General features: G+C 44.9%; 1 protein-coding gene across 1 annotated transcript; it reads right to left on the bottom strand.

Moving 5' to 3' along the window:
• Positions 1 to 3664: 3664 nt before the first annotated feature.
• Positions 3665 to 26201, bottom strand: arsb (arylsulfatase B). Its single transcript, NM_001173652.1, has 8 exons — positions 25741 to 26201; positions 21780 to 21966; positions 21102 to 21292; positions 20779 to 20986; positions 17335 to 17578; positions 15608 to 15678; positions 4991 to 5149; positions 3665 to 4743 (listed from the first exon to the last, which is right to left on the bottom strand). The coding sequence occupies exons 1-8, from the start codon at positions 26002 to 26004 to the stop codon at positions 4481 to 4483; spliced, it is 1587 nt and encodes a 528-aa protein (NP_001167123.1). The 5' UTR covers positions 26005 to 26201; the 3' UTR covers positions 3665 to 4480.
• Between the last annotated feature and the right edge of the window lie 228 nt (positions 26202 to 26429).

Below are 26429 nucleotides of genomic sequence, written 5' to 3'. Positions count from 1 at the left end.
AATTGGAAAACGTACTAACTGTATATAAAATACAATGTGAAATCAGACCAAACTACAGAGGAACTCTTTGTAACAATATTCACATGTGAGTCTGGGACGAGCAAAGAGTCTACTTTCAAATGTCATGTCACACCTCAACTCTTCAGTCAAAAGCTATTAGCTTTAGTATGGTGGTTTGTAATGAGAGGAACCATGAAGATGACCTGTGACCTTTGTGAGAGCAGCAGACAGAATCTCGTGCCGGTCTTGGAAAATCCCAAGCATGCAGAACGCGACAACGCTCTTGTCTTGCTACATTCTTCATCTTTGTTATTTTTTGTTGTTGTACTTTTTACTCCCTTTTCTCTCTAATTTCATGATCTCCAATTGGTAGTTACAGTCTTGTCCCATCGCTGCAACTCCTGTACGGACAAGGACACTCTGTCCGGCTGTGACACAGCCCGGGATCAAACCCAGGTCTGTAGTGACACCTCTAGCACTGTGATGCAGTGCCTTACTTGCTGACTAGACTGGGTGTGCGCAAGTTGATTTTGTCCATCCACACCAGATGCGATCAAGACACGCAGGTTGAGACATCAAAACAAACTCTGAACCAACTATATTAATTTGGGGACAGGACGAAAAGCATTAAACATTTATGGCAATTCAGCTAGCTAGCTTGCTGTTGCTAGCTAATTTTTCCAGGGATAAACATTGGGTTGTTATTAATCCACAGATAAAAGGGTAAACCGAGTTCATTTTCAGACTTCTTATTTGGACTTTATATGACAGTGGGCAACCAACTTTAAGGTGCATTACCACCACCAACTGGACTGGGGTGTGGACCTCAGTTCATCTTTTAATCCCCCACGTGGGTATATGCTCCTAAAAACCAATGAGGAGATGAGAGAGGTGGGACTTGCAGCGCGTCAAGTGTCACAAATTGAACCAAGTTCTATTTTAGCGCCTGGCTAAGTAGACACGCGCGAGCGAGCAGTTTGTATGCAATGATTGAATAACATATACAGTTGAAGTGGGAAGCTTACATACACCTTAGCCAAATACATTTAAACTCAGTTTTTCACAATTCCTGACATTTAACTCTAGTAAAGATTCCCTGTCTTAGGTCAGTTAGGATCACCACTTTATTTTAAGAATGTGAAATATCAGAATAATAGTAGAGAGAATGATTTATTTCAGCTTTTATTTCTTTCATCACATTCCCAGTGGGTCAGAAGTTACACTCAATTAGCATTTGGTAGCATTGCCTTTAAATTGTTTAACTTGGGTCAAACGTTTTCGGTAGCCTTCCATGAGCTTCCCACAATAAGTTGGGTGAATTTTGGCCCATTCCTCCTGACAGAGCTGGTGTAACTGAGTCAGGTTTGTAGGCCTGCTTGCTCGCACACGCTTTTTCAGTTCTGCCCATACATTTTCTATAGGATTGAGGTCAGGGCTTTGTGATGGCCACTCCAATAACTTGACTTTGTTGTCCTTAAGCCATTTTGCCACAATTTTGGAAGTATGACTGGGGTCATTGTCCATTTGGAAGATCCATTTGCGACCAAGCTTAACTTTCTGACTGATGTATTGAGATGTTGCTTCAATATATCCAAATAAGTTTCCATCCTCGTGATGCCATCTATTTTGTGAAGTGCACCAGTCCCTCCTGCAGCAAAGCACCCCCACAACATGATGCTCCCAACCCCGTGCGGAGGTCTTGGCTGATTTCTTTTGATTTTCACATGATGTCAATCAAAGAGGCACTGAGTTTGAAGGTAGGCCTTAAAATACATCCACAGGTACACCTCCAATTGACTCAAATGATGACAATTAGGCTATTAGAAGCTTCTAAAGCCATGACATCGTTTTCTGGAATTTTCCAAGCTGTTTAAAGGCACAGTCAACTTAGTGTATGTAATCTTCTGACCCACTGGAATTGTGATACAGTGAATTATAAGTGAAATAATCTGTCTGTAAACAATTGTTGGAAAAATTACTTGTCATGCACAAAGTAGATGTCCTTACCGACTTGCCAAAACTATAGTTTGTTAACAAGACATTTGTGGAGTGGTTGAAAAACAAGTTTTAAATGACTCCAACCTAAGTGTATGTAAAGGTCCCGACTTCAACTGCGTATACATTTATTTTTGTAATGCGAGCGGTGTGGTCAGCATGTTAGACCGCTGCACCACAGGAGGCCTTCACCTTTATTCTGCCAGTTGTTCGCAATGATGAATGTCGGCTGTGAAAAGCAGACACACACTCTTGCGGTATACCCCATTCTCACTCTCACACACAATGGCAGGTAAAGTTACAGTTAAAAAGGCTCTTAATGAATGAAGGGAGAAAGGGATGAAAGAAGTGATGAGTAAACAGCACAGTTAGGAGTGAGAGAGATGTGTGTGAGAGAGAAAAGGGGGTTGTGGTTAGTGCTGTAGTTAGTGATATCACAGGCCTGCTACTGCTGTGTCAAATTGGAGTAATGGGAATGTTGAGGAGATAAGTGGGAGGACTACACTCTAAACTAAATCAATGTTTAGCCACAAAAGTGCTGTGCGTCTCCCTTCTGACATACAGAATATTTGAGGACGTCTTTCTTCCATTTACTCTTTGACAAAGGATGTATTGATGCGGTAAAAATCCAGGCCATGCAACTGTCATCTTTTGTTATTTCTAAACGTCACTAACGGTACAGTTTGTCCCTCTCCTGCGGTCAATCAGCTCACATGACAGGCCAAGTGTCAACGGTCACGTTGGTGACCAGGCCGTCGGCCCTCCGCAGGCGGCGTTTCCTGTGACTACCCAGCATGCTGCTGGCCTGAGGGAGGTCAAAGGGCGGGGTCATAAAGTGTCTGTAGAGGAAATGTGTTTCTTAGAGATGGAAATGGTCACTGGGGGAAATGTGTGTACATCGGTTTGTCATTCTGCACTAACAAGTGTACTACATATTAACATGATACTACGCTGAGAGGGTCTCACATGTTAATATGTCATTGGCTCGTTGAACCATATTCTCTTTAGACACCTAGTAGCACAGAGTTAGAGCTTCAAGTGAATCCAAACATCACACAAGGCCGCTCTCCGATAGTGAGACAGACAGTATGTGTGTGTGATTGGGGCGTGGATGTTATGTCTCTGGCCATACCAGCAGGATCTGGGACATTCCTCATGTTTCTAACCTCTGACCCCTAAAATACTCCTAACCCATTTAGCACCTATTTATAAACTCCTAAGACAACCACAGCAGGAGTTAACTGACCCCAATCATATGCTTGTTATTACACGAAGCTAAGTTATACAACTAGCGAAAGGATCTTACTGTTACCACATACCAGTATTTATATCCAAACCCACTTACATGAAACACATTCACACGATAAATCATACATTCAGGGATAAGTCAAAGTGGGAACCAAACCCACAACCCAGCTGTTGCTGATACCATGATCTCACCATCTAAGTATGGGGCTGAACAAGCCCGTGGGTTTCTTCCTGTTGACGTCCCTGTTTGACACCAACACAGGAGGGGACTGGAGCTTTGGTGGTAATACCTGAAGCATTTGGAGGGTTCTGACGAATCAGCGACATGTGGTAGCTAAGCCCTGTTGACGTAACGACTCGGACTCAACTTACCTAATGAACTACAGGGACACTAAACACGTCACATTAATTCAGGCACTAATGAAGTGTTACAAAATATTTATTAACCCTTCTTTTTTACTGCACACATAATGGAATAGTTATTTGACATGAAAAGGTTTCTTTGATGTAAGTTCACAGTCAGATGTAACGTTTGAAACATCTTCACTTTGACGGGTACTGTGTATTCCCTGTGGCTCAGTTGGTAGAGCATGGTGTTTGCAACACCAGCACGGTGTGTGCAACACCATGGTTGTGGGTTCGATTCCCACGGGGGGCCAGTACAATTTTTATTTTTTTATAAAAAAATGCATGAAATGAAATGTATGCATTCACTACTGTAAGTCACTCTGGATAAGAGCGTCTGCTAAATGACTAAAAATGTATTCCCTGCTTGGACCACCCATGAAATACATCAAAACTAGCTTCTATTTGGCAGGCAGCCTAGTAGTTAAGAGCGTTGGGCCAGTAACCGAAAGGTTGCTGGTTCGAATCCCCAAGCCGACTAGGTGAAAAATCCCCTGAGGCACTTAACCCTAATTCCTACCGTAAATCACTCTGGATAAGAGCGTCTGGTAAAACAACTAAAAGGGAAATGTATTTAAGGAACATCATGACCTGATTTGAGTTTTGTTGCACCATAAAACATCAAATGGTACCTTTTAAAGTGACTCAATAAAAACACCAGACAGGCTCTCTCACACAGACAACAGCACAAGCATATACAGATGCAGCATACCCACCCTCCCTCCCTGGGGGAAAAGTGATCATTGAGATCTTGAATACTCTTCATGTGTCTCTTCATAGCTGGAATCTGGCACTTTACACTTCTCCTTCATCGTCATCCCCACCATTGTGTCTATTCCCAGGGCCCCCAGGCTCCAGTGCCAGGGTCACACCTGGGGTCATCATCGGGGAAGGTGATTGGCTGAGACCTCCGCAGGTAGTGGCCTAGTCTCCTGAGGAGGTTGTCCACCACGTTGGGGTGTTGATCAGACACCTCATCCCTTTCTTCTGGGTCGGCCTCCACATCAAACAGCATCACAGGCTTCAGAGGATTAACAGAACGGATGGTTCCAGAAGTGTTCTCCAAGCCTGGACGGGTGAACCATCGGTCACAGCCTGGAGGAGGGACGGTGGAGAAATATGAAATATAGCAGGGACGTGTGTGTGTGGCTGTGCGTGTATCTGCGCGCATACAATCTGTAAATATACTACCCTCATGCTATAGTGCTACATGCTACAGAGATCGAAACTAATTAAAACCCAGTCAGGAGTCACACTTTACTTCCTCCGCCGACTAAACACACCCAGCAGTTGTGATGTGTCAGTTAGGAGGTGTCATAAGGGACAGAGACAAGCTAGTTACCTGGGTAGCCAGTCAGCAGCTTCCACTGCATGCTGCGGATGGCAGCGTGGATAGACACGTTGAAGCCTGAGTTGGACCAGGACCAAGGGTTGGAGGTGGAGCCTCCACCACTCACTGGAGCGTTAGACACAGGCAACCTCTGGGAAGCACTGCCTGGACCTGGGAAGAGGGAGGAAGGAGAGCGGGAGAAAGGGGAATGGAGAGAGAGAGAGGGGAAAGGAGGGAGAGAGAGATGTTGGAGAGGAGGGAGAATCAACAGAAGTGAAATAGGGGATGGACAATAATGGAAGCCAATCTATATTTCCCAAACACTCTAGTATAATAATAAGAGAGAGAAAGTGGAAATTGCTGAAAAACGTAGTAGTGGTCGACCGCTGGACACAAAGCGTTCACTGTAGAGAGACTAAATAGGAAGTGGAGAGGCCGAGACACTGAGCCCTGCAGCATACCTGAGAATGGGCTAGACGAGGGCTAGGCAGCCCGTATAGAAAGATGTGTGAAAATAAACAGAGCAATGAGAAAGAGCTCTTTCTTCCCCGCAGGCCAAACAATGAAGCAGCAGGAATGGAGAAGTGTTTTGTACTTTGAACGTTGCTAAAATGTGTAATTCAAGGTGTGAGATCTCTCTGGACTTGCACAATTTCTGGGGTCGGACTCGGAAGAATTCGCCCTTCCCTTTGATGCCAAAGTCAGCTACTGGGTATAGCAGAGTGGGCAGTCGGAGTACCAGCTTTGCTCACTTAAAACAGAAACGGCAACTTGTTTTGATTAAAATGAGAGAAGACTGATGTTTGGAAGGATTGAAACCAGAGAGTCCTTATATTACACAAATAACGGATTCACTGCTCCTCAAGTTAAGATCAAAAGGCTTCTACGGCCCTCGGTTTGCCTCATCAGATTCACCACATCAGCAGTACTTCCCCACTCCTGAGGTAAATCCACATTAGGCGGCTGGTAGCGAGCTCTGTTGTAGTCTGGGTACAAGTTCTTTTTTAGCCAACACTCCACTACTTAGAAAAGAATGCCTGTCGGTTTAATGCTGTTAAAAACAACCCTCCCAACATTCATTTTGTATGTGTAGCTACCCACAAGCCCTTGTTCTCCTCTCTCCGAGATGCAACAAGCACAAACTCATTTCATGGCTCCCTCGCTGCTGTAACATGACAGACATTTAAAACACGTCCCATCTCAGACCACATGACTAGCATTGCGACATTCAAATCTATTGATCCGCTTATGAGTGATGTGTGGCTTTTCCTCACAAGCTAATTGTTATCACATGCATTCAGTTATACAACTGCTGAATCCCTCACCCAGATTCTTAAGTGTGCTGTATTGGAGATTTGATTGGATCCAGCCAAGCGAAGGTTGAGTAAATGTGAAAGGGTTCGGGGTGATTTTGAGGTAGAGTTTTACGGTTTGTTGCCAGAATGCCAGTGCTTCACAGGCAGACAGAGGCCCGGAAAGTCCAAAATCATCCCAGCTATATCCATTATCTCCAACCCAAAGGATAGGATGGATTTAAGCAATATGGGGGAAACTGAACCTGTAGCCATGTTAGAAGTGAAGGTGAAAGTTGGTGAGAAGGTCAAGGGTCATAGGGGTAATGGGCTTGTATAATAGAAGACATGAATATGAAGGATTAGCCTGAATCATATATAGGGAGAACACTTAGAATACTAAGGAGACCAGAGCAGCCTGTTCTAGACTTTTCTGTTCCCTCCTTTTCCCTCCTCACACTCTGTTCTCCCCCCACATACTCTTTCATTCTTATTTTCCCTCTCTCCGCAGGAACGACAGAGTGCAGCAGACGGCCAGGGCCTCTACATCTGGATCCAACTGCACAATGGGACCAGTCCCAAATTGGACGGGGGAAGGAAGGAGGAGAGGGGGTGGAGAAGAGGGAGGAGGAGAGGAAGAAAGCAGGCGGAAGAGGTAGGGAGAGAAGGAGCGCAGGCGGAGAGGGAGAGAAGGAGGGTGCTAGGGAGAGATATGGAGAGAGTAGGGGGGAGATAAGAGGGGGAGAGAGAGAAGATGGGAAAGAGGAGAACGGGGGGGAAGAGGAGAGCAGGGGGAGAAAGAGGACGTAAGGAAGGTGGTGGACAGGGGGAGAGGGAATAGAGGGGAAGTCAGAGGGATTTGGGGTTTGGACGGAGTCCAGGACCTTGCTCTCTTTCTCTGCCTAGACATTTAGAGAACCCCCTCACTCTTTCTGCCCCACTTAAAGACGGAATCCCTCGGTCAGATAGGAAGAGGGAGGGGAGTGAGGGATTGAAAGAAAGACTGGGAAGAGGGGATTCGGCAGAGGAAAAGTGGGAGAAAGAGGAAGATGTAATCTGTCTTGTCAGATAGAGAAAGAGAGGGGAAATGTGAATTAGAGGAAGTGAGGGGGAGAGAGGAAGAGGGGGTAGGAGATTGACAGAGGAATGAGAGAGTGAAAACGGGAGACAGAATCCCTCGTCAAATATAGCAAGAAAGAGAAGGATGTGGAATGAAAGACAAGAAAGAAATCCCTAGAATGTGATGAATAAAGGAGAGTGGGGTGTCCTGCTAGAGACAACACAGGGAGAAGTGTGCTGGTCACTGTGGTTACAGTTAACAAGGGCTCCAACTTCCCACTAACTAATGAATGAATACATTAAGACATGAATGTATGGGGCAGAGAAGTTATTATAGTATGAGACATTCAATCCTTCAAGAAGTGTTTAAGTGTTTGATAGCTTTGGGGCACAACATCGGGAGTGTGTGTATTGGTTGGACTCCCCGAGTTGTGCATCGTTCTGGTGGGTGGCGACTGAAAAAAACCCTACCACAATATAGCCGGCTTCACCCCCCAAAAAACGTTTCCTGTCAACAAAAGCACATGTAGAATCTCTAGGAACTCTACTTACCAGACGTGAAGTGAAACATGTCCCTTCGCTATCAAATAAACATTTGAATCCAACTTTTGTCCAAACCGCACCATATTCCTGCTGTGGAAACAGTGGTAGATTGTGGTAGGAAGTCTCAAAGTGAAACGCATTGTCTAACTTTTCAGGAATATGGTGCGCCTCGGATTATACGTATGCTTTTGTCGACAAGAAACTAGCTTGCTCCACTCACTCCAAAGCCCTAGGAGATCAACGACCAAAATGGACACGAAAAAGTTCAGGCTCAAACTCCCTGATGAAGGACCAGCCTGATCTGCGTTTTTCTTCTTTTTTCCCGCCGCATACGTTTTGATTGACGAGACAACTGACGGAGCTATAGCTTGTCACTCTGTGAGCGACTTTAGATCTCAGGCAAGGTGACGCAACTGCACCATGGTGGCTACTAGCTCGTTTATATCTGCTACCTGCGTTGACATGACTCTTCTGAACAAGTCGTAGGATCAGTCTGAATTGTTGCGGTGTGAAGGCTTTCCTCTCTGTATCATAAACTCCATCATTTACTTCAGGATCAGTCAGCGAGGAAGCCAAAAACACCAGAAAGTCAATTGGCTTATGTCAGTATAGCTGTTCTTATGTCAGTATGGCTGCTACCTCCCAGGCACCTCAGTGTTGTAATTTCTAGACTCAAGGCAGGTATAAACCAATCATGTGGCAATTGCTTGAGGCCTTGCCTGGCTGGCTGGGAAACCCTGGGCCAAGGAAAGCAGTGCTAGCCTTGAACCGGTGGCCAGATCTCTGTTCTGAAAACAATAAAAGCCTCTTAATAACAATCAGGGGTTTGAAAGTTGGCTGGTTTCCTGTAGAACCTCCAAGAACCAATGAGCTGAGCTGCTAAATCTCCACGGAAACACCAGAAAGGGGGTCAACTCCAATGATGTCATACATACACATACAGTACAGTCAAATAAGGATGTTTCTGGTTAACTCACACTCTCCTGCGAAAGCGATGACCTAAGTTGGCAAAGTAGATCAAAGCGATGATGTCTGTGACATACAGCAGATTGTTGTATATCCTATCAGTTTGGTGATTGAAACATTTATGCTTGAATGACAGACAGACAAAAATAGTCTGGGGTATTTAAGGGATTTAAGCCAAGGTAGCCCCCGTTGTTGTCTAACTAGGTGTAGAAGAAGAGAATACGATCTCTAATCCACTGCACAGCCCTTTGTTCAACACAGTCAGACAGCCTGACCTCTGACCAGTGGCCCCACACCCCTATGAGCAGGAAGTGGTTAGCGCCACCTAATGTTAAGTGGTTAAGATGAGAATGAGAGTGCTCCATTGTGGCTCAAGGTGGGGTGGGGGGTCCGGCAGTCACAAGACCCATTTCCTGGAATCCCCCCCTACAAATCACACACACCTTCCCAAACATCAAGTATCTCAAGTTTCTACATTGTTTTGGTGATTTCATTGTTAACCTGTGTGTGTGTGTGTGTGTGTGTAGATTGATTGATCAAATCACATTTTATTTGTCACGTGCCAAATGCAACTGGTGTAGACTTTAAATGCTTACTTATATATACTTTCCCAACAATGCAGAGTTAAAAAGGAAAAATAAAAAAAGGAAATACTAACCTAATAAAATACCTATAACGAGACTATATTCGGAGTACCGGGACCGAGTCAATGTGCAGGAGTATGAGGTAATTGAAGTAATATGTACATGTAGGTCAGGGTAAAAATGACTAGGCAATCAGGATAATAAACAGAGTAGCAGCAGCGCATGTGAAGAGTGTGAAAGAGTGTATGTGTGAGTCATCAATATGCATGTGTGTGTGTTTTGTATGTGTGAGTGTATATAGTGTGTGTGTGAGTGGGTGTGTGCATAGAGCAAGAGTGTCAGTGACAATAAAAAGGGGGATCAATGCAAATAGTCCAGGTAGACATTTGATTAAATGTTCAGCAGTCTAATTGGTTGCGGTAGAAGCTGTTCAGAAGCCTTTTGGTCCCAGACTTGGCGCTGCGATACGCTTGCAGTGCGGTAGCAGAGACAGCCGTCTATGACTTGGGTGGCTGGAGTCAGACAATTTTTAGGGCCCTCTGACACCGCCTGGTATAGAGGTACTGGATGGAAGGGAGCTCGGAACCAGTAATATACTGGGCCGTACGCACTACCCTCTGTAGCGCCTGACGGTCGGATGCCAAGCAGTTGCCATAAACGGTGATGCAGCCAGTCAGGATGCTCTCAATGGTGCAGCTGTATAACTTTTTGAGGATCTGAGGGCCCATTCCAAATCTTTTCAGCCTCCTGAGGGGGAAGAGGCATTATCGTGCCCTCTTCACGACTGTGTTGGTATGTTTGGACCATGATAGATCCTTAGGGACGTGGACACCGAGTAACTTAACTCTCGACCCGTTTCACTACAGCCAATCGATGTGAATGGGGGCGTGCTCGACCCTCCGTTTCCTGTAGTCCAAGATCAGCTCCTTTTTCTAGCTGACATTGAGGGAGAGGTTGTTGTCTTGGCACCACACAGCCAAATCTCTGACCTCCTCCCTATAGGCGGTCATCATCATCGGGATCTGGCCAACCACCATCATGTCGTCGGCAAACTTAACGAATGTGTTGGAGCCTTACGCAGCCACGTAGTCATGGGTGAACAGGGAGTTCAGGATGGGACTAAGCACGCACCCCAGAGAGGCCCCCGTGTTGAGGGACAGTGTGACAGATGCGTTGTTACCTACCCTCAACACCTGGGGGCGGCCCATCAGGAAGTACAGGATCGAGTTAAAGAGGGAGGTTTTCAGTCCCAGGGTTGCGTCATCTGTGGATCTGTTGGGGCGGTATGCGAATTGGAGTGGGTCCAGGGTGTCTGGGATGATGGTGTTGATGTGAGCCATGACCAGCCCTTCAAAACATTTAATGGCCACAGATGTGAGTGCTACGGGGCGATAGTCATTTACACAAGTTACCTTCGTGTTCTTGGGCACAGAAACGATGGTTGTCTGCTTGAAACATGTAGGTATTACAGACTGGGTCAGGGAGAAAATGTCAGTGAAGACACTTGCCAACTGATCAGCGCATACTCAGAGTACGCTTCCTGGTAATCCGTCTGGCCCTGCGGCCTTGTGAACGTTAACTTGTTTAAAGGTTTTACTCACATCAGCTACGGAGAGCGTGATCACACAGTTGTGCAGAACAGCTGGTGCTCACTTGCATGGTTCAGTGTTGCTAGCCTCGAAGCAAGCATAAATGCATTTAGCTCATCTGGTAGGTTCACATCACTGAGCAGCTCACGACTAGGTTTCCCTTTGTAAATCGGTGATGGTTTCCAAGCCGTGCCACATCCAACGAGCGTCAGAGCCAGTGTAGAAGGATTCTATCTTAGCCCTGTATTGAAGCTTTGCCTGTTTGATGGTTCGTCTGAAGGCATAGCAGGATTTCTTATAAGTGTCCGGATTAATGTCCCGCTCCTAGCCTTTAGCTCAGTGCGGATGTTGCCTGTAACTTTGTATGCGTCTCTGTGTGTGGAGTAATGGTGATCTAGAGTTTTCGCCTCTAATTGCACAGATGACAAGCTGGTAGAAATGAGGTAAGACGGATTTCAGTTTTCCTGTATTAAAATCACCGGTCACTAGGGTGAGCATTTTCTTGTTTGCATTTTCTTGTTTGCACATGGCTCTATAGAGCTCATTGAGTGCAGTCTTGATGCTAGCATCGGTTTGTGGTGATAAACCCTTGGTAAATAGTATGGTCTACAGCTTATCATGATGCATAGAAAACAAACTCAAAGACAGAAGCAGAAACTGGAACAACTAGGAATATGACTAGATGTAATATTCATGCATCCAAAACAAAGTAAACTAGGTGGTACTGGTGGTGACTGGGTACTAGGTGGTACTGCTGGTGACTGGGTACTAGGTGGTACTGCTGGTGTTATTGGTGACTGGGTACTAGGTGGTACTGCTGGTGACTGGGTACTAGGTGGTACTGCTGGTGTTATTAGTGACTGGGTACTAGGTGGTACTGCTGGTGACTGGGTACTAGGTGGTACTGCTGGTGTTATTGGTGACTGGGTACTAGATGGTACTGCTGGTGACTGGGTACTAGGTGGTACTGGTGGTGTTATTGGTGACTGGGTACTAGGTGGTACTGGTGGTGACTGGGTACTAGGTGGTACTGGTGGTGACTGGGTACTAGGTGGTACTGCTGGTGTTATTAGTGACTGGGTACTAGGTGGTACTGGTGGTGACTGGGTACTAGGTGGTACTGGTGGTGTTATTGGTGACTGGGTACTAGGTGGTACTGGTGGTGACTGGGTACTAGGTGGTACTGGTGGTGACTGGGTACTAGGTGGTACTGGTGGTGACTGGGTACTAGGTGGTACTGGTGGTGACTGGGTACTAGGTGGTACTGGTGGTGACTGGGTACTAGGTGGTACTGGTGGTGACTGGGTACTAGGTGGTACTGGTGGTGACTGGGTACTAGGTGGTACTGGTGGTGACTGGGTACTAGGTGGTACTGGTGGTGAGTGAGTGGAAAACACACAAAGGGCAACAATGATAAACACACACTAATGTGATGCTGACCAGACCTGGACACTAAGTCCAGTCTATATAGACCCTCACATAGACACAGAACACACACACTGACCAATCTCCAACACACTAAAGAGGGAGAGGTGGACAGAGAGAGACAGAGAGACAGAAAGAGACAGAGAGATCGACAGCGGCAACGAGAGACAACGGCAGAGAGAGAGAAAGGCAGCAGAAAGCGAGATACAGAAAGGGAAAAGGGGGATACCTAGTCAGTTGTACAACAATGTATTCTACTGAAATGTGCCTTCCGCATTTAACCCAACCCCTCTGAATCAGAGAGAGAGAGAGGGCAGTTAAGTTCCCAGGTGATACATCAGTCTGAACATGTTTTATCGTCTTGTTGCTGTCAGAGTCTGTCTGATGACTTATGGCTCCAGGTATAAATTGCCCTCAGGCACAGATTTAGGACCAGCTGTCCCTCCCACACCCCAACTTTTACCATGAGGAGGAGTAAACACAAAACCGACCCTAGATCAGCATCTATTCAACTTCTTAATCCTGCATATGGGACTCAGTGTGTCTCCAGCAGAGAGTGAGACTGAGACTCTAAAGGCTGTCACTCCTCCCACCTGATCACTCACTGATGCTCAACACATCATCTACAGATCTGAGCAGCAGAGTCGAGATGTGGCTACTCTGTGATCAATCTCCCCCCTGATGATACGTTCATTTGATTCGAGTGTTGGGAAATAGGAACGCGGCTGTCACTAATGACGTGGACGGATACATCATCTATTAGTCAGAGTGGAAGCAGACCAGAGGTTAGGTTAGACTGAATCAGGCACATAACGAACATGAAATCACACGCGTACACACACACACGTTCTGGCTCGGAGGGAATGTATTGTGTGACTTCTCTGTTCCCCCCCTCTGGAGCGGAGCCTTTTCACCACTGCATTAATCAAAACTTTTATAGACATCACACACACACTGAAGGGGATTTGGGCTTTGTGTTAGGGAATCAGGCAGCCATACAGGAGAATGACATCATCTCTCTGTGAACCAAGCAGACCTTAATGATTGAAAGAGTCCAGTGGCGTGTGTGTGTGTACGTGCGTGCATGCACAGTGCTGCTCACGCACCGGGACACACACTTCTGAGCGAGTGTGTCTTGGCTGTGTTTTGTGTGGAATATGAAATCATAATGTAACGGTCCAATATGAATCATTTGAAACTAAACAAAGTAGTGGTGACGACTTCATTACCAGCAAGTACCCAACTGGCATACTTGAGTTAAAGTAAAGATGCCTTCATAGAAAATGACTCAAGTAAAAGTGAAAGTCACCCAGTAAAATACTACTTGAGTAAAAGTCGAACAGTATTTGGTTTTATATATACTTAAGTATCAAAAGTAAATGTAATTGCTCAAATATACTTAAGTATCAGAAGTAAAAGTATAAATCAATTCAAATTCCTTACATTAAGCAAACCAGACGGCACCATTTTCTTGTTTTTTTAAAGTTACGGATAGCCAGGGGCACACTCCAACACTGAGATATCATTTAGAAACTAAGCACGTGTTTAGTGAGTCTGCCAGATCAGAGGCAGTAGGGATGACCAGGGATGTTTTCATGATAAGTGTGTGAATTAGAATATTTTTCCGTTCTGCTAAGCATTGAAAATGTAACGAATACTTTTGGGTGTCAGGAAAAATGTAAGGAGTAAAAAGTACACCATTTTCTTTAGGAATGTGATGAAGTAAAACGGCTGGAGGTAGGAGGTAGGGCTTTCTCCTATAGAGCTCCATTTTTATGGAATGGTCTGCCTACTAATGTGAGAGACGCAGACTCAGTCTCAACCTTTAAGTCTTTACCGAAGACTTATCTCTTCAGTAGGTCCTATGATTAAGTGTAGTCTGGCCCAGGGGTGTGAAAGTGAACGGAAAGGCTGGAGCAACGAACCGCCCTTGCTGTCTCTGCCTTGCCGGTTCCCCTCTTTCCACTGGGATTCTCTGCCTCTAACCCTTTTACAGGGGCTGAGTCACTGGCTTACTGGTGTTCTTCCATGCCGTCCATGGGAGGGGTGCGTCACTTGAGTGGGTTGAGTCACTGACGTGGTCTTCCTGTCTGGGTTGGCGCCCCCCCTTGGGTTGTGCCATGGCGGAGATCGTTGTGGGCTATACTCGGCCTTGTCTTAGGACGGTAAGTTGGTGGTTGGAGACATCCCTCTAGTGGTGTGGGGGCTGTGCTTTGGCAAAGTGGGTGGGGTTATATCCTGCCTGTTTGGCCCTGTCCGGGGGTATCATCGGATGGGGCCACAGTGTCTTCTGATCCCTCCTGTCTCAGCCTCCAGTATTTATGCTGCAGTAGTTTATGTGTCGGGGGGCTAGGGTCAGTCTGTTACATCTGGAGTATTTCTCTTGTCTTATCCGGTGTCCTGTGTGAATTTAAATATGCTCTCTCTAATTCTCTCTTTCTGTCTTTCTCTCGGAGGACCTGAGCCCTAGGACCATGCCTCAGGACTACCTGGTATGATGACTCCTTGCTGTCCCCAGTCCACCTGGCTGTGCTGCTGCTCCAGTTTCAACTGTTCTGCCTGCGGCTATGGAACCTTGACCTGTTCACCGGACGTGCTTGTTGCACCCTCGACAACTACTATGATTATTATTATTTGACCATGCTGGTCATTTATGAACATTTTAACATCTTGACCATGTTCTGTTATAATATCCACCCTGCACAGCCAGAAGAGGACTGGCCACCCCTCATAGCCTGGTTCCTCTCTAGGTTTCTTCCTAGGTTTTTGGCCTTTCTAGGGAGTTTTTCCTAGGGAGTTTTTCCTAGCCACCGTGCTTCTTTCACATGCTTTGCTTGCTGTTTGGGGTTTTGAGATATCAGCTGATGTACGAAGGGCTATATAAATAAATTTGATTTGAAGTAAAAGCAAAAATTGTCCAAAAAATAAATAGTAAAGTAAAGTACAGAAACTCCAAAAACCTACTTAAGTAGTACCGTCAAGTATTTTTACTTAAGTACTTTACACTCCTGCAACGGACACTGAAACAGTATTCAAAGAGGAATTCAGTGTTCTGTGCCTTTAGTTGCGTTGTCCAGTCAATATGAACCACTGTGTACTGGATGAAGGTGAACATAATGACTGTAAAAGTAAAACATACGGTACGCGGTGGCGATCGAGCGGGTGACTCACATGGCGCGATGTCAACGTAGAGAGGGTCAATGTTGTGTAGCAGCTCCAGTCTGGGTGACGCGTAACCTTTACTGGAAGACAAAGAAACAACAGTCACTACACACTTTCAGTCCTTCTCTCGACTACCCCAGAAGGGTCTGGAAATCTAAAGCAGACATCTACGTTCATAAAGCGGTCACAGGCTTTGACCACACGGGACCACAGAGTGACCGCAGCGTCTGCTAATACACAGCAAGAATAACTTTCTCAATTCACATGTTGCTGAGCTTTCGGAGAGGGTAAAATGTTTCCAGTGTAAACTTAAATGAAAAAAAAAAAACGGATATAAAGTATGTAGAAAAGATAATGGCTCTGGCATTCGGAAAGTATTCCAACCCCTTCCCTTGTTTCACATTTTGTTACGTTACAGCCTTACTCTAAAATTAAATAAGATCATCTTTGAGAACCAAAATAAAAGCCAGTCAGGTAGAATTAAAAATTCCAAAAACAAGCAGTATGTATTTTGTTACTACGTTTGAGCAAAGGAACACAGGATTAGCCATTGCAAAATGTATAGAATTGCAGGAAATTAGCTTTAAAACGGCTAAATGTTCTCTCAGCACCATTGCACAATATGTAGAATGGCATGAAATATGCAACAATCTCACAGTTCCATGAAGAAAGTTGGCCACACCCCCTGCTACGCCCACCACCTACACCCCTTTTTTGATCCAGAACCCCCCTCCCCCACACACACAAACAAACAAATAAACACAAACAAACACAATCACACAGCACTCAAAGCAGACTGAGAAGAAGAGAAACAAACAAACAGGAATGTGTTTCAGTAGCCAACAGGGCCAAGGACACACTACGACACGTACACAGTCAAAACACACCAGACAAAAGGTAATGAAACAGTCAGGTGGCCAGCCACAGCCAATAGGAGAGAGGGCTGGACTGAGAGCAGTTGTTTGTGGGTAACCCCAGGCTGTAGGTTTCTGCTGCAGGCCTCAATTTAACCCACTTCATTGTGCCTGCTTTTAGTTTACGAATCTAATGTGTCACTCATGCAGAATGAAGGCAATGATAGCCTTAGTGATTTTGAAAGCTCCTGGCTAGCTTATGTAAGCCTTGTCCTGGATACCGCCGCCTTTAAGTGGTCAATCACTTTATCTCTAAAGAGTCACTTGAAAATACTTAAATGTACCAGCAATCAGCTAATACAAGGCAGAAAAATTGAGAAGTCACAGTTGATTTCAAGACGGTCGTCAAAACTTGTACGATAAGTCAGGAGTGACAGAGGGACAGGCGCTATAGAGGGAGGGAGGAGAGAGAGAGAGAGAGAGAGAGAGAGAGAGAGAGAGAGAGAGAGAGAGAGAGAGAGAGAGAGAGAGAGAGAGAGAGAGAGAGAGAGGAAAAAAGGAGCGACTCCACATTTGTGTGAAAATGAGTGATGGAATTTCCTTCTCTTTGAAGTCCCATCATCCCGGTAACAAAGAGCTTATTGAAAGACCAGAGAGAGAGACAGATCGGTCAGGGGGGAGGGAGGGGGGAAAAAAGAGAGGAGGAAAGGGGAGAGGAGAGGAGAGAGGACGGAGAGGCTGTCAAACACAAGGAAATATTTCAGATATCTGAGACGTATGAAACTCCTGAAGTGTCTGGCCAGAGCAGTGTAGGACAGACTCACATAAACAACTCAGAAATGATGACAAGGTGCGCACACACACCCCCCACTCCAGGCTTACCTGATAGCGTTCCACACATTATAGCCGTCCAGTGGCTTCGTCCCATTGGTCGATCCCCCGGCCAGGCCCACCAGTGTCGGCAGCCAATCAGAGATGTGTATGAGTTGGCGGCTGACGGTCCCAGGTTGTTTCAGCAGCGGGCTAGTCACGAAGCCAACGCCCCTAACCCCACCCTCCCACAGTGACCACTTCCTGCCTCTCAGAGGCCAGTTAGAACCCCCTGCCAGAGTCTGACCCCCGTTATCTAGAGAGAGAGGAGAGAGAGAGAGGGACATCATTTTACTTAAAAGTGTATTATGGTGTTTACGTAAATGCATTTTATAGAAAGTTTGATTTGATTCTGATTGCATATTACTGACAGAGGGTAAGAATCCCTCTCCACTGATTAGAGCAAGGCAGCCATTTTATTACTGATGACACGTGAGGGGAACAGATTACGGGTGTCATTGTCAAGTAACTGGAGAGCCAAACCAAAGATACCTTTCAACTCCTCCTCATAAAACCACTGTTTGTTCTGTCCCTTTCCACTGCCTGATGCACAAATGACACATCAATTCAAGATGATACATTAAATTCACCATGAGAGTACAGCATGCTTGATAAGCACTACTTACCACCATGACTAGATCTAGGAGTTCTGAGGGGATTTGTATACTGAGGCTTAACAGCGATGCCAAGTGGATTCATCCCATGAACAACACAGTGGTTAGACCTCTGAAGCACAACACTCATAGAGGAACTCCCTCAAGGCAGAGAGACAGGAGGGAGGTGGAGATGAAACATGGCCACCGTTTCTGAGATTGAGGAACTTCCTGGAAGCTGCGAGTGATTGTGGGTTGTTCGACCAATGGCCATGGCTCTTGGGGTTAGGGTTAATGGAACTGATCCATTCACAAAAGTTTGTTTGATGACTAAGTTCTAGCTTTACAAATACATTAAAAAAAATTAAAAATCTTTAAACTAATTTCTCTCCCTCTTCCTGTGTCTTTTCATTTGTCTATGCTTCTCAGACAGACAGACATTCTCCCTAGAGGCTAGTCCAGTATAAACAAAATAGACCATTCACCCTGAGCTCTCACTGTGCTAGGGAGATGAAAGAGGGAGCAAAGGAGGGGAAGAAAAAGAGAGGAGTGCCATGTGAGTTCAGGAAGTAGTCTCTGCAGCTTCCAGGCTGTTCTCGAATAAGAGCCCTCTCTTCACTAATTCATTTTCAAACTGTTTCTGTTCCTCCTCTATGCCAGCTCTCTCCCTCTTTCCTTCTCTCTCCCCAGCTCTTACTCACACACCCTCTCATATCCTTTCTCTCTCACACCCTCTCTCTCCCTCTCTTTCCCGTTCTCTAACACACTCTCGCTCCTATCCTTTCTCTCTCCCCAGCTCTCTCTTACAGTAAGACCCCAGTGCGCCAGTAAGCTAACAGAGAGTTTCATCGTTAAGGAATCTCTGAGTGCTCCTCCAAACCTTTCTAAACTGTGTGTTTATGTCTGAACAGGGCTGGGGTGAGACACACTGTGACTCAGCAAGCAGTAAGCCTTGATGGGGCATGAAACAGTAATGATTCATTCACAGTATATTCTAGACTAAAGAGCAGAACCATGAATATACAGGTTTTATCACCTTGATTCCCTCACCAACGTCATTTTTTATATGTAAAAGCGTTTGGGGGGGACACACAGAAGACAGTCACAATCTTTGCCCAACAAGCAGAGTTTAATTGTAAGGGTTAAGATGAGAACTAGCGAAGCAGGCCGCATACCTGAGCCCACCACAGACACAAACCTCTCCCCTACCCTTATAGCATTGTTCCTAACTTCTAATTAGCCTGTAAAGCCATGCTACTCCGAAGAAAAACAAACGTTATCCCCCCTCCAAAGCTGCATCTGACGAGAAGCTTCAGACACAAACCATTAACAGGCCCAGATTTAGAGGAAACCAACGAGCATCTCTGCTGTATCATGGCAACATAGAATCAATGGGTGACACAAGCATCTATTGATTGTTATATGGATCCATCTTCCTATTAACCAAAATCCAGTGCTGGGAACAGTGGTATGTACTGACAAGTGCTCTTCCCGTGTGGCTCAGTTGGTAGAGCATGGTGTTTGCAACGCCAGGGTTGTGGGTTCAATTCCCACGGGGGACCAGTACGGAAAAAAATGTATGAAATGTATGCATTCACTACTGTAAGTCGCTCTGGATAAGAGCGTCTGCTAAATGACTAAAATGTAATTTTTTTTAAATAATGTTAAATAATGGTAAATTAGGTCAATGTTGGTGGATTTTTGATTACACACCATTGCCTTTAACAGTAGGCGTCCTCAGCACATCTTGACTTCCCCTCTGCTCACACTTGTCTGAGGATCTGTGGCTGCTGGGAGCAGCTCAACTCAGGACTGTTTCCGTTTCCTCATGGCTCCCAGCCACAGAACAAACCACGGTCAGATACAAGGACATGCTGACCTCTAGTGGATACTCTGGAAATTACTGAAATTGTTCAGACTATCAGCATGGTATGAGTTTAGGGTGCGAGTCACTTGAAGCGATGAAAATAATACCTGCTGGAACTCTAGAAATATTACCCCCCACAGACGATGGTGACAAGTCTGCTCTGGTGAATCAAAAAGTGCTATGTAGCTAGTTCAACTGGCTGTGAAGCGCGGTGCAGAAAACAGAGTAAACGTAGGCTTTATCCACTAACTTTAAAGCCAAACTTCCCAGCTACTCCTGTCCCTCCATGTTAACTGGCTCTGTGGTGCTGATGGAAAACTCTGTGTCCTGCCCGGAGACATTAAGAGGCATTGCTCCGTCTTTAACTGCTCACAGAGTTGGGATCTGTTCACATCTGACACTTCGTAAAAACCCAGTGTTCCACAACCACATGTAAACTACAGAGAGTGGAGACACACACACACACACACACACACACACACACACACACACACACACACACACACACACACACACACACACACACACACACACACACACACACACACACACACACACACACACACACACACACACACACACACACACACACACACACACACACACACACACACACACACAGCAGCAGCAGCAGAAGAAATCAGCCTAAAAGATAAACGGTACACACTGGGGGAAAACAACAACTGGCATTCAGGAGGAACGATTAACACTCACACCCCAGCAACACAACATGTTACGATGGGGAAAGAGAGAGGGCCAGAATAAGTGAGACGTCAGCAGACCTATAAACATTAATTCACAGGATATGAGGCAGATAATCCTAACCGTTCTAACTCAGTCCTCCTGGGTCCTGGATTAATCCTGCTTTCACACCATAGGGTTTTCAAGGTAAGCACTGTTTGCTGTTGACTAAAGTGTGGGAAGGTTCAGGGACTATGCTCTATAAAATGTCTCTGTCTGAACTCAACCGTACACACACTAACTGCTGTTATGTACCTGTAGAGAAGACCAGTACAGTGTTGTCCCAGAGGCCTGTCTCCTGCAGTGCCAGCGTGATGTTGCCCACAGCCTCGTCCATAGCTGACACCATACCAGCATACAGCCTGCGGTTCGGGTCCTTTATGAAACTGTAGGGGGCGACGTAGCGCTCTGGAACCTGGAGAGGGGCGTGGACCGCTTGAAGAGCCACGTAGAGGAAGAGGGGCTGCAAGACAGGACAGGAGGAGAACACACACCGGCCATGAACATTATTCTAGTCTCGCTTCATTTTTCAAGGCTACACAGAGGAAGAAGGACAGACAGAGTGTGTGTACTGTTACCTTTTTGGAGTTTTGTTTAGCGATGATGCTGGTAACCCGGTCAGTAAACAGCTGAGTTGAGTAGGTCCCTGTGTATCCCGTAGCAACCTCCTCCCCCTCTCTCAGGTCCACGGCACAGCGGGTCACGTTCAGGGGAGGGACATAACTGCAGCGCTGGTGACTGAAGTAGTCCTCACTGCCTGTCAGATAGCCTGGTGGGGATGGAGAGACAGATACAGGGGGGAGAGGGGGACAGAAGTGGGACAGACACGTTTAGTCCAATATCTGAAATACTGTAAGACAGTAAATACCCTATATTGAGTACATGGTTCGATCTTGATGTACCTGAACTGTTCTCAGTGCTTTCAAGTGTGTAATGGTGTGAATCTGATGTTACACATAGACATGTAGCGAGCCCTAGCCACATCCTGATGAAGAGAAAACAGATCATGAGATGTAAGTGAAGTGAAATGAAATGGAGAATGACTCACACGACTGTGTGCAAAAGTGAACTTGTACGCAAGAGTAATTTTCATCACTGGTGACCAACCGGTGTGTCGTATTCCCAGTAGCATAACTAAGAGAGGCAACGTGGTCTATGTGTGTGTGTGCGTGTGTGTGCGTGTGCGTGTGCGTGTGCGTGTGCGTGTGTGTGTGTGTGTGTGTGTGTGTGTGTGTGTGTGTGAGCTGACGACCTACCGAAATAGGAGTCGAACCCTCTGCGTGTTGGCAGGCAGTCTTTGCGGTACATGCCCAGATGCCACTTTCCCACCATGTGGGTGGCATAGCCTGCCTCTCTCATCAGCTGTGGCAGCAGCTTCTCATCCAGAGGAACACAGTAGGGCTGGCACGGCCAGATGATCTGGTGCTGCATGCCTGTGCGGATCTGACAATCAAAGCCACAGACTTAGATAGACATTGCATTATTGTATCTGTTCTATTATGGCGTCTGCGAGAGCTTGGCAGTGCTATTGAGGCCATCTCCATTTTGAAGTAGTCCATTTTATTATTTTACTACTTCTATGAGTTGGCAAACAAACTCAAAGGGCGCATACTGCCACCTGTAGTGTGTTGTTTGCAGTGGCGTAAAGTACTTAAGTAGTACTTTGAAGTATTTGAACCTAAGTAATATTTTGGGGTAACATTTACTTCACTATATTCCTAAAGAAAATAAATGTACTTGTTACTCCATACATTTTCCCTGAAACCCAAAAGTACTTGTTACATTTTGAATGCTTAGCAGGACAGGAAATGGTCCAATTCACTCACTTATCAAGAGAACATCCCTGGTCATCCCTACTGCCTCTGATCTGGCGGACTCACTAAAACACACATGCATCGTTTGTAAATGATGTTCGAGTGTGCCCCTGGCTATACGCAAAATAAAAAAAAACAAGAAAATGGTGCCGTCTGGTTTGCTTAATTTAAGGAATTTGAAAACATTTATACTTTTACTTTTGATACTTACGTACATTTTAAACCAAGATCTTTTACTCAAGTAGTATTTCAAGTAAACTTTCACTTGAGCCATTTTACTCAAGTATGACAATTGGGTACTTTTTCTAACACTGGTTGTTCGAAAAGGTATAAGGTTTGGCGATTTTCTGCCACCTGCACTTATGGAATGTTTGCACACGAGTAGAATTCATTGGCTGATCCCTCCTGATGACCAGGATAAAATCATGTGATCCTTCCTTAACCAGTGGCGACCTGTCATTCAGGGCACCTGTTTTGAGCCAAACATTTTTAGCCCTGTTTTGCATGTTATTTTGGCATTAATACGTGTCACATATCAGTCTTGAGTAAGGCAGCTGCAAAATGAAGGTGTTTCAGCCTAGTTCTGTCTGTTGGGGTGGGGCAGCCAGCGGAAAATATGGAGCGTAGGTGTTGGTAATGTTCTCTAGTTGTGCCGTGATTGGCTGAGTGTTCTGTCACTCATGGGGACACTACGTCACCACCAAGTCTAACGGTAGAGCTCGAAAATTCAAGCCCCTTGGGTGCTGCCATAGAGGTACATGACTGTTAACATAACTGTTAACTGCTTTGCCCATCCAAGAAGGCTCAAGGTAAAATGTCAAATCACGTTATATCTACAGTAGCTTTGATTGGACTGATCATGTCAACATCATACTTTCAAAATCTTATCTAGCAGTTATCTACCGGGCACATTCTTTTTAATTCTTGTCATATGAAGAGAAATAATGAAGAGAAATTATAGATAAAATGTATCGTTGCTCATCGGCCATTGGAATTAAATATTACACAACAAGTTGGAAATCGCAAATTCAACAATGAGTGGTTTGGAAGGAATCAGTGGCTAATTGCAAGCACTGAAAAGCAATCACTAGTCAGCTATCCAGTGGAGCGGCTTTCTGGTCCCAAGTATTAAGGGTCTCTTTTCCAAGCTTAAAATGATAAACATTCAACATTGGCCATGCCGTCAATGAAGCATTATTTGTGCCGCACTCAAAACAACTGTTAACTCGGAACTGCAAAATTTGATTTCAGTGAGTTCAAGACAACTGGGAACTCTGGAAAAACTGGGAAAATACGTTTTCAACGGTCATCCAACTCAGAATTGTAAATCCAGAACTCAGGCCTCTTTCTAGAGCTTCGACCTGAGAACACTGACGTCATCATGATTCAACCTTGTTTTTCTTCCAGAGTTCCTAGTTGTCTTGAAAGCAACCTAAATCCAGAGAATGCCAGACTTTGATGACAAAGTTTGCCCACGAAGGACCGCCGCACCACCTTCCAGTTCAAGTGAGCACAGCACAAGTTGAGTCCAAAAATGTCTTGTATGCTTCTGCATAAATGATGTAATATGCCAGGGTGATATGCATACAGTTTGATGCATACGTTAGATACATCCAATGTATGCACCACACAGAACGCACTGCAACTGCCTCTGCAAAGCAATGCTGCAAGGCAAATGTAGTGTTCCGTTGGAAATGAATGTACTTCTGGTGTACCAAAATGCAATAACACTGTCGGTGTGATTGAGGTGTAAGGATGGTTTTGGGAAACAGCTCAGAGATGTAACAATGCTCCTACACTCAAAAAATGAGGAGTTCAACAAGGGTTCTTCTAAGATCCTCAAAGTTCTTCGAAGAACCTTAGGGTTCTTGGCACTGAAAAGGGCCCCCACAAGGTTCTTCCAAGAACCCCATAGAAGGTGGGGTTCATCGAGGAACCTTAGTTGGTGTGGGTTCTTGCAGGAACCTAACTGCCCAACTGAAACATTTGGATTTGAATTTGATAGGACAGCAGTTGCAGGTACTTAACTGAAAAATGTAAATTATCTCCTCAATTTAAGGTAAGGTTTGTTCCTTATATGATCTAAATTGCTATTGTTTTGTGCTGATACCATCTATCTTTTCATATTTGTGCAAATCTTTCCAAAACAGAAAATGGACACAATTCAATGGATATCAATCAACAAAGAGGTAAGAATATGTAGGCTATAAGAATATGCTGAAGGCTAGCTGTATAGCGTGCAGATGACTGAACTGCTCACTTTTGTGTCTGCAGGTATACAGATGAGGAGGCATGCGAAGGTATATCTATTGGTATGTTATACAGATCACGTACCATCCTCCTCGCCTTCCCTCGTCAATGAATATCCGATAGGCCTCTACATTATGGATATAGCATGTGTATGAAAACCATTATCAAAAAGTTTTTTTAAATTCACATTTACCATAAAAACCAAGGTATGAATTCTGTTGTGTGCATGTTTTGTTAATCATCTGTATAATTACCATTTTTGGATTCACAGACTTCACCCTCCCTACACCTCTGATGAATATAACAGGAAACCTGTTCGATCACCATGCACTGCAAAATCATTCTGGCTTTGGATACAGAGAACGTCAACACCCCAGAGGATATATCCATCGGACGTGGGGTTCTGCTGGGAGTTTACCTCATATTTGGATTTTTAAATTCTGCTTTGCCACTAAAATCATAATAAACACTGAGAACTAAAATATTGTGTTATTGTTGTTGTGCGTATTATTATTATTAATAATAATCAGGGGGGAGGGTAGTTCAAAAATGTACCTCAAAAGGTTATTTGATGATTCATTAAAAGGGTTTCTTTGAAGAACTTATAGGGGTTCCCCCACAGTTCAATTTGAAGAACCCCTAAAGGATACTCCAGGAACCTTTTCAGAGTGTACGAAGGTTCTAACAATAAACGTAGCATTAAGATGCTTTTGAGAAACTGGGGCCTGTTGTTTACGAAGTGTGTGACGAATACTATTTTATTTGATTTGAATAGCTCAGCCTTTCCAACATAGTGTAGCCTACAAACAGTGGTGGAAAAAGTACCCAATTGTCATACTCGAGTAAAATAAAAGAAACCTTAGTATAAAATGTCTCAAGTAAGTGCATTTTTATTTACGGACAGGCAGGGGCACACTCAGACATAATTTACAAACGAAGCGTTTGTGTTTAGTGGGTCCACCAGAGGCAGTAGTGATGTTCTCTTGATAAATGCGTGAATTGGACCTATGCTAAGCATTCAAAATATAAGCTGTAGGCCTACTTTTGGGTGTCAGGGGAAAGTATGGAGTAAAAATTACTTTTAGGAATGTTTTGGAGTAAACGTTTTTAGTGAAGTATTTTACACCACTGCCTACACACAGGGATGTCTCACCTGATATCTTCCGGTCATAAGTTGGTTCCTGGAAGGTGTACATAAAGGTTGAACGTAGTAATTCTCCAGCCGGACACCTTTAGCCGACAGTTTGTCCAGATTCGGCGTCTTGATCTCTGAACCGTGGTATCCAACATCGTTCCAGCCGAAGTCGTCAGCTAGAATGAATACTATGTGCGGCGGCTGTTTACCCTCTAAAAACAGAGGGCATGACAGCAAGATAATTGCAGTGGCAATCCTACAACTCAATGTTACAGGAAACATTGTCCCCCTTCCTCAAATCGAAGAACTTCGAAATAAATTATACTATTCGTGTCAACAAGGAAGTACTCGTGCAGTACATATCTACAGTATCTGCAACGCCTGAACGGCAGTCGAAAGCAAGATTCAAAAAGGTAATGTAGTTAACTTATTTCATGTAAAAGCAACAAATCACAAGATGTCGTGTGTTGATGAGGAAGTGCACGCGCAATATTGTTTCGCTGTCTTCCAGGTTGAATATTTTTAATTTCCTAGACAGTAACCAATCAGATGACTGCCGGTCACATGAGTGTCTTTATATGGGCATATAAGTCACACGCCTCAATGTATTGTCTAGCAAGCACACTAAAAAGAAAAGGTCCCTGGAGTATCAAATTGAAACTGTGGGGGAACCCCTATACGTTTTTTGAATAACCCTATTTTATTAT

Source organism: Salmo salar, chromosome 11, assembly GCF_965601325.2.
Source record: "Salmo salar chromosome 11, fSalSal1, whole genome shotgun sequence".
Classification (NCBI taxonomy): Eukaryota; Metazoa; Chordata; class Actinopteri; order Salmoniformes; family Salmonidae; genus Salmo; species Salmo salar.
The sequence above is the reverse complement of the archived record's forward strand: the minus strand, read 5'-3'. Positions and strand labels throughout refer to the sequence as shown.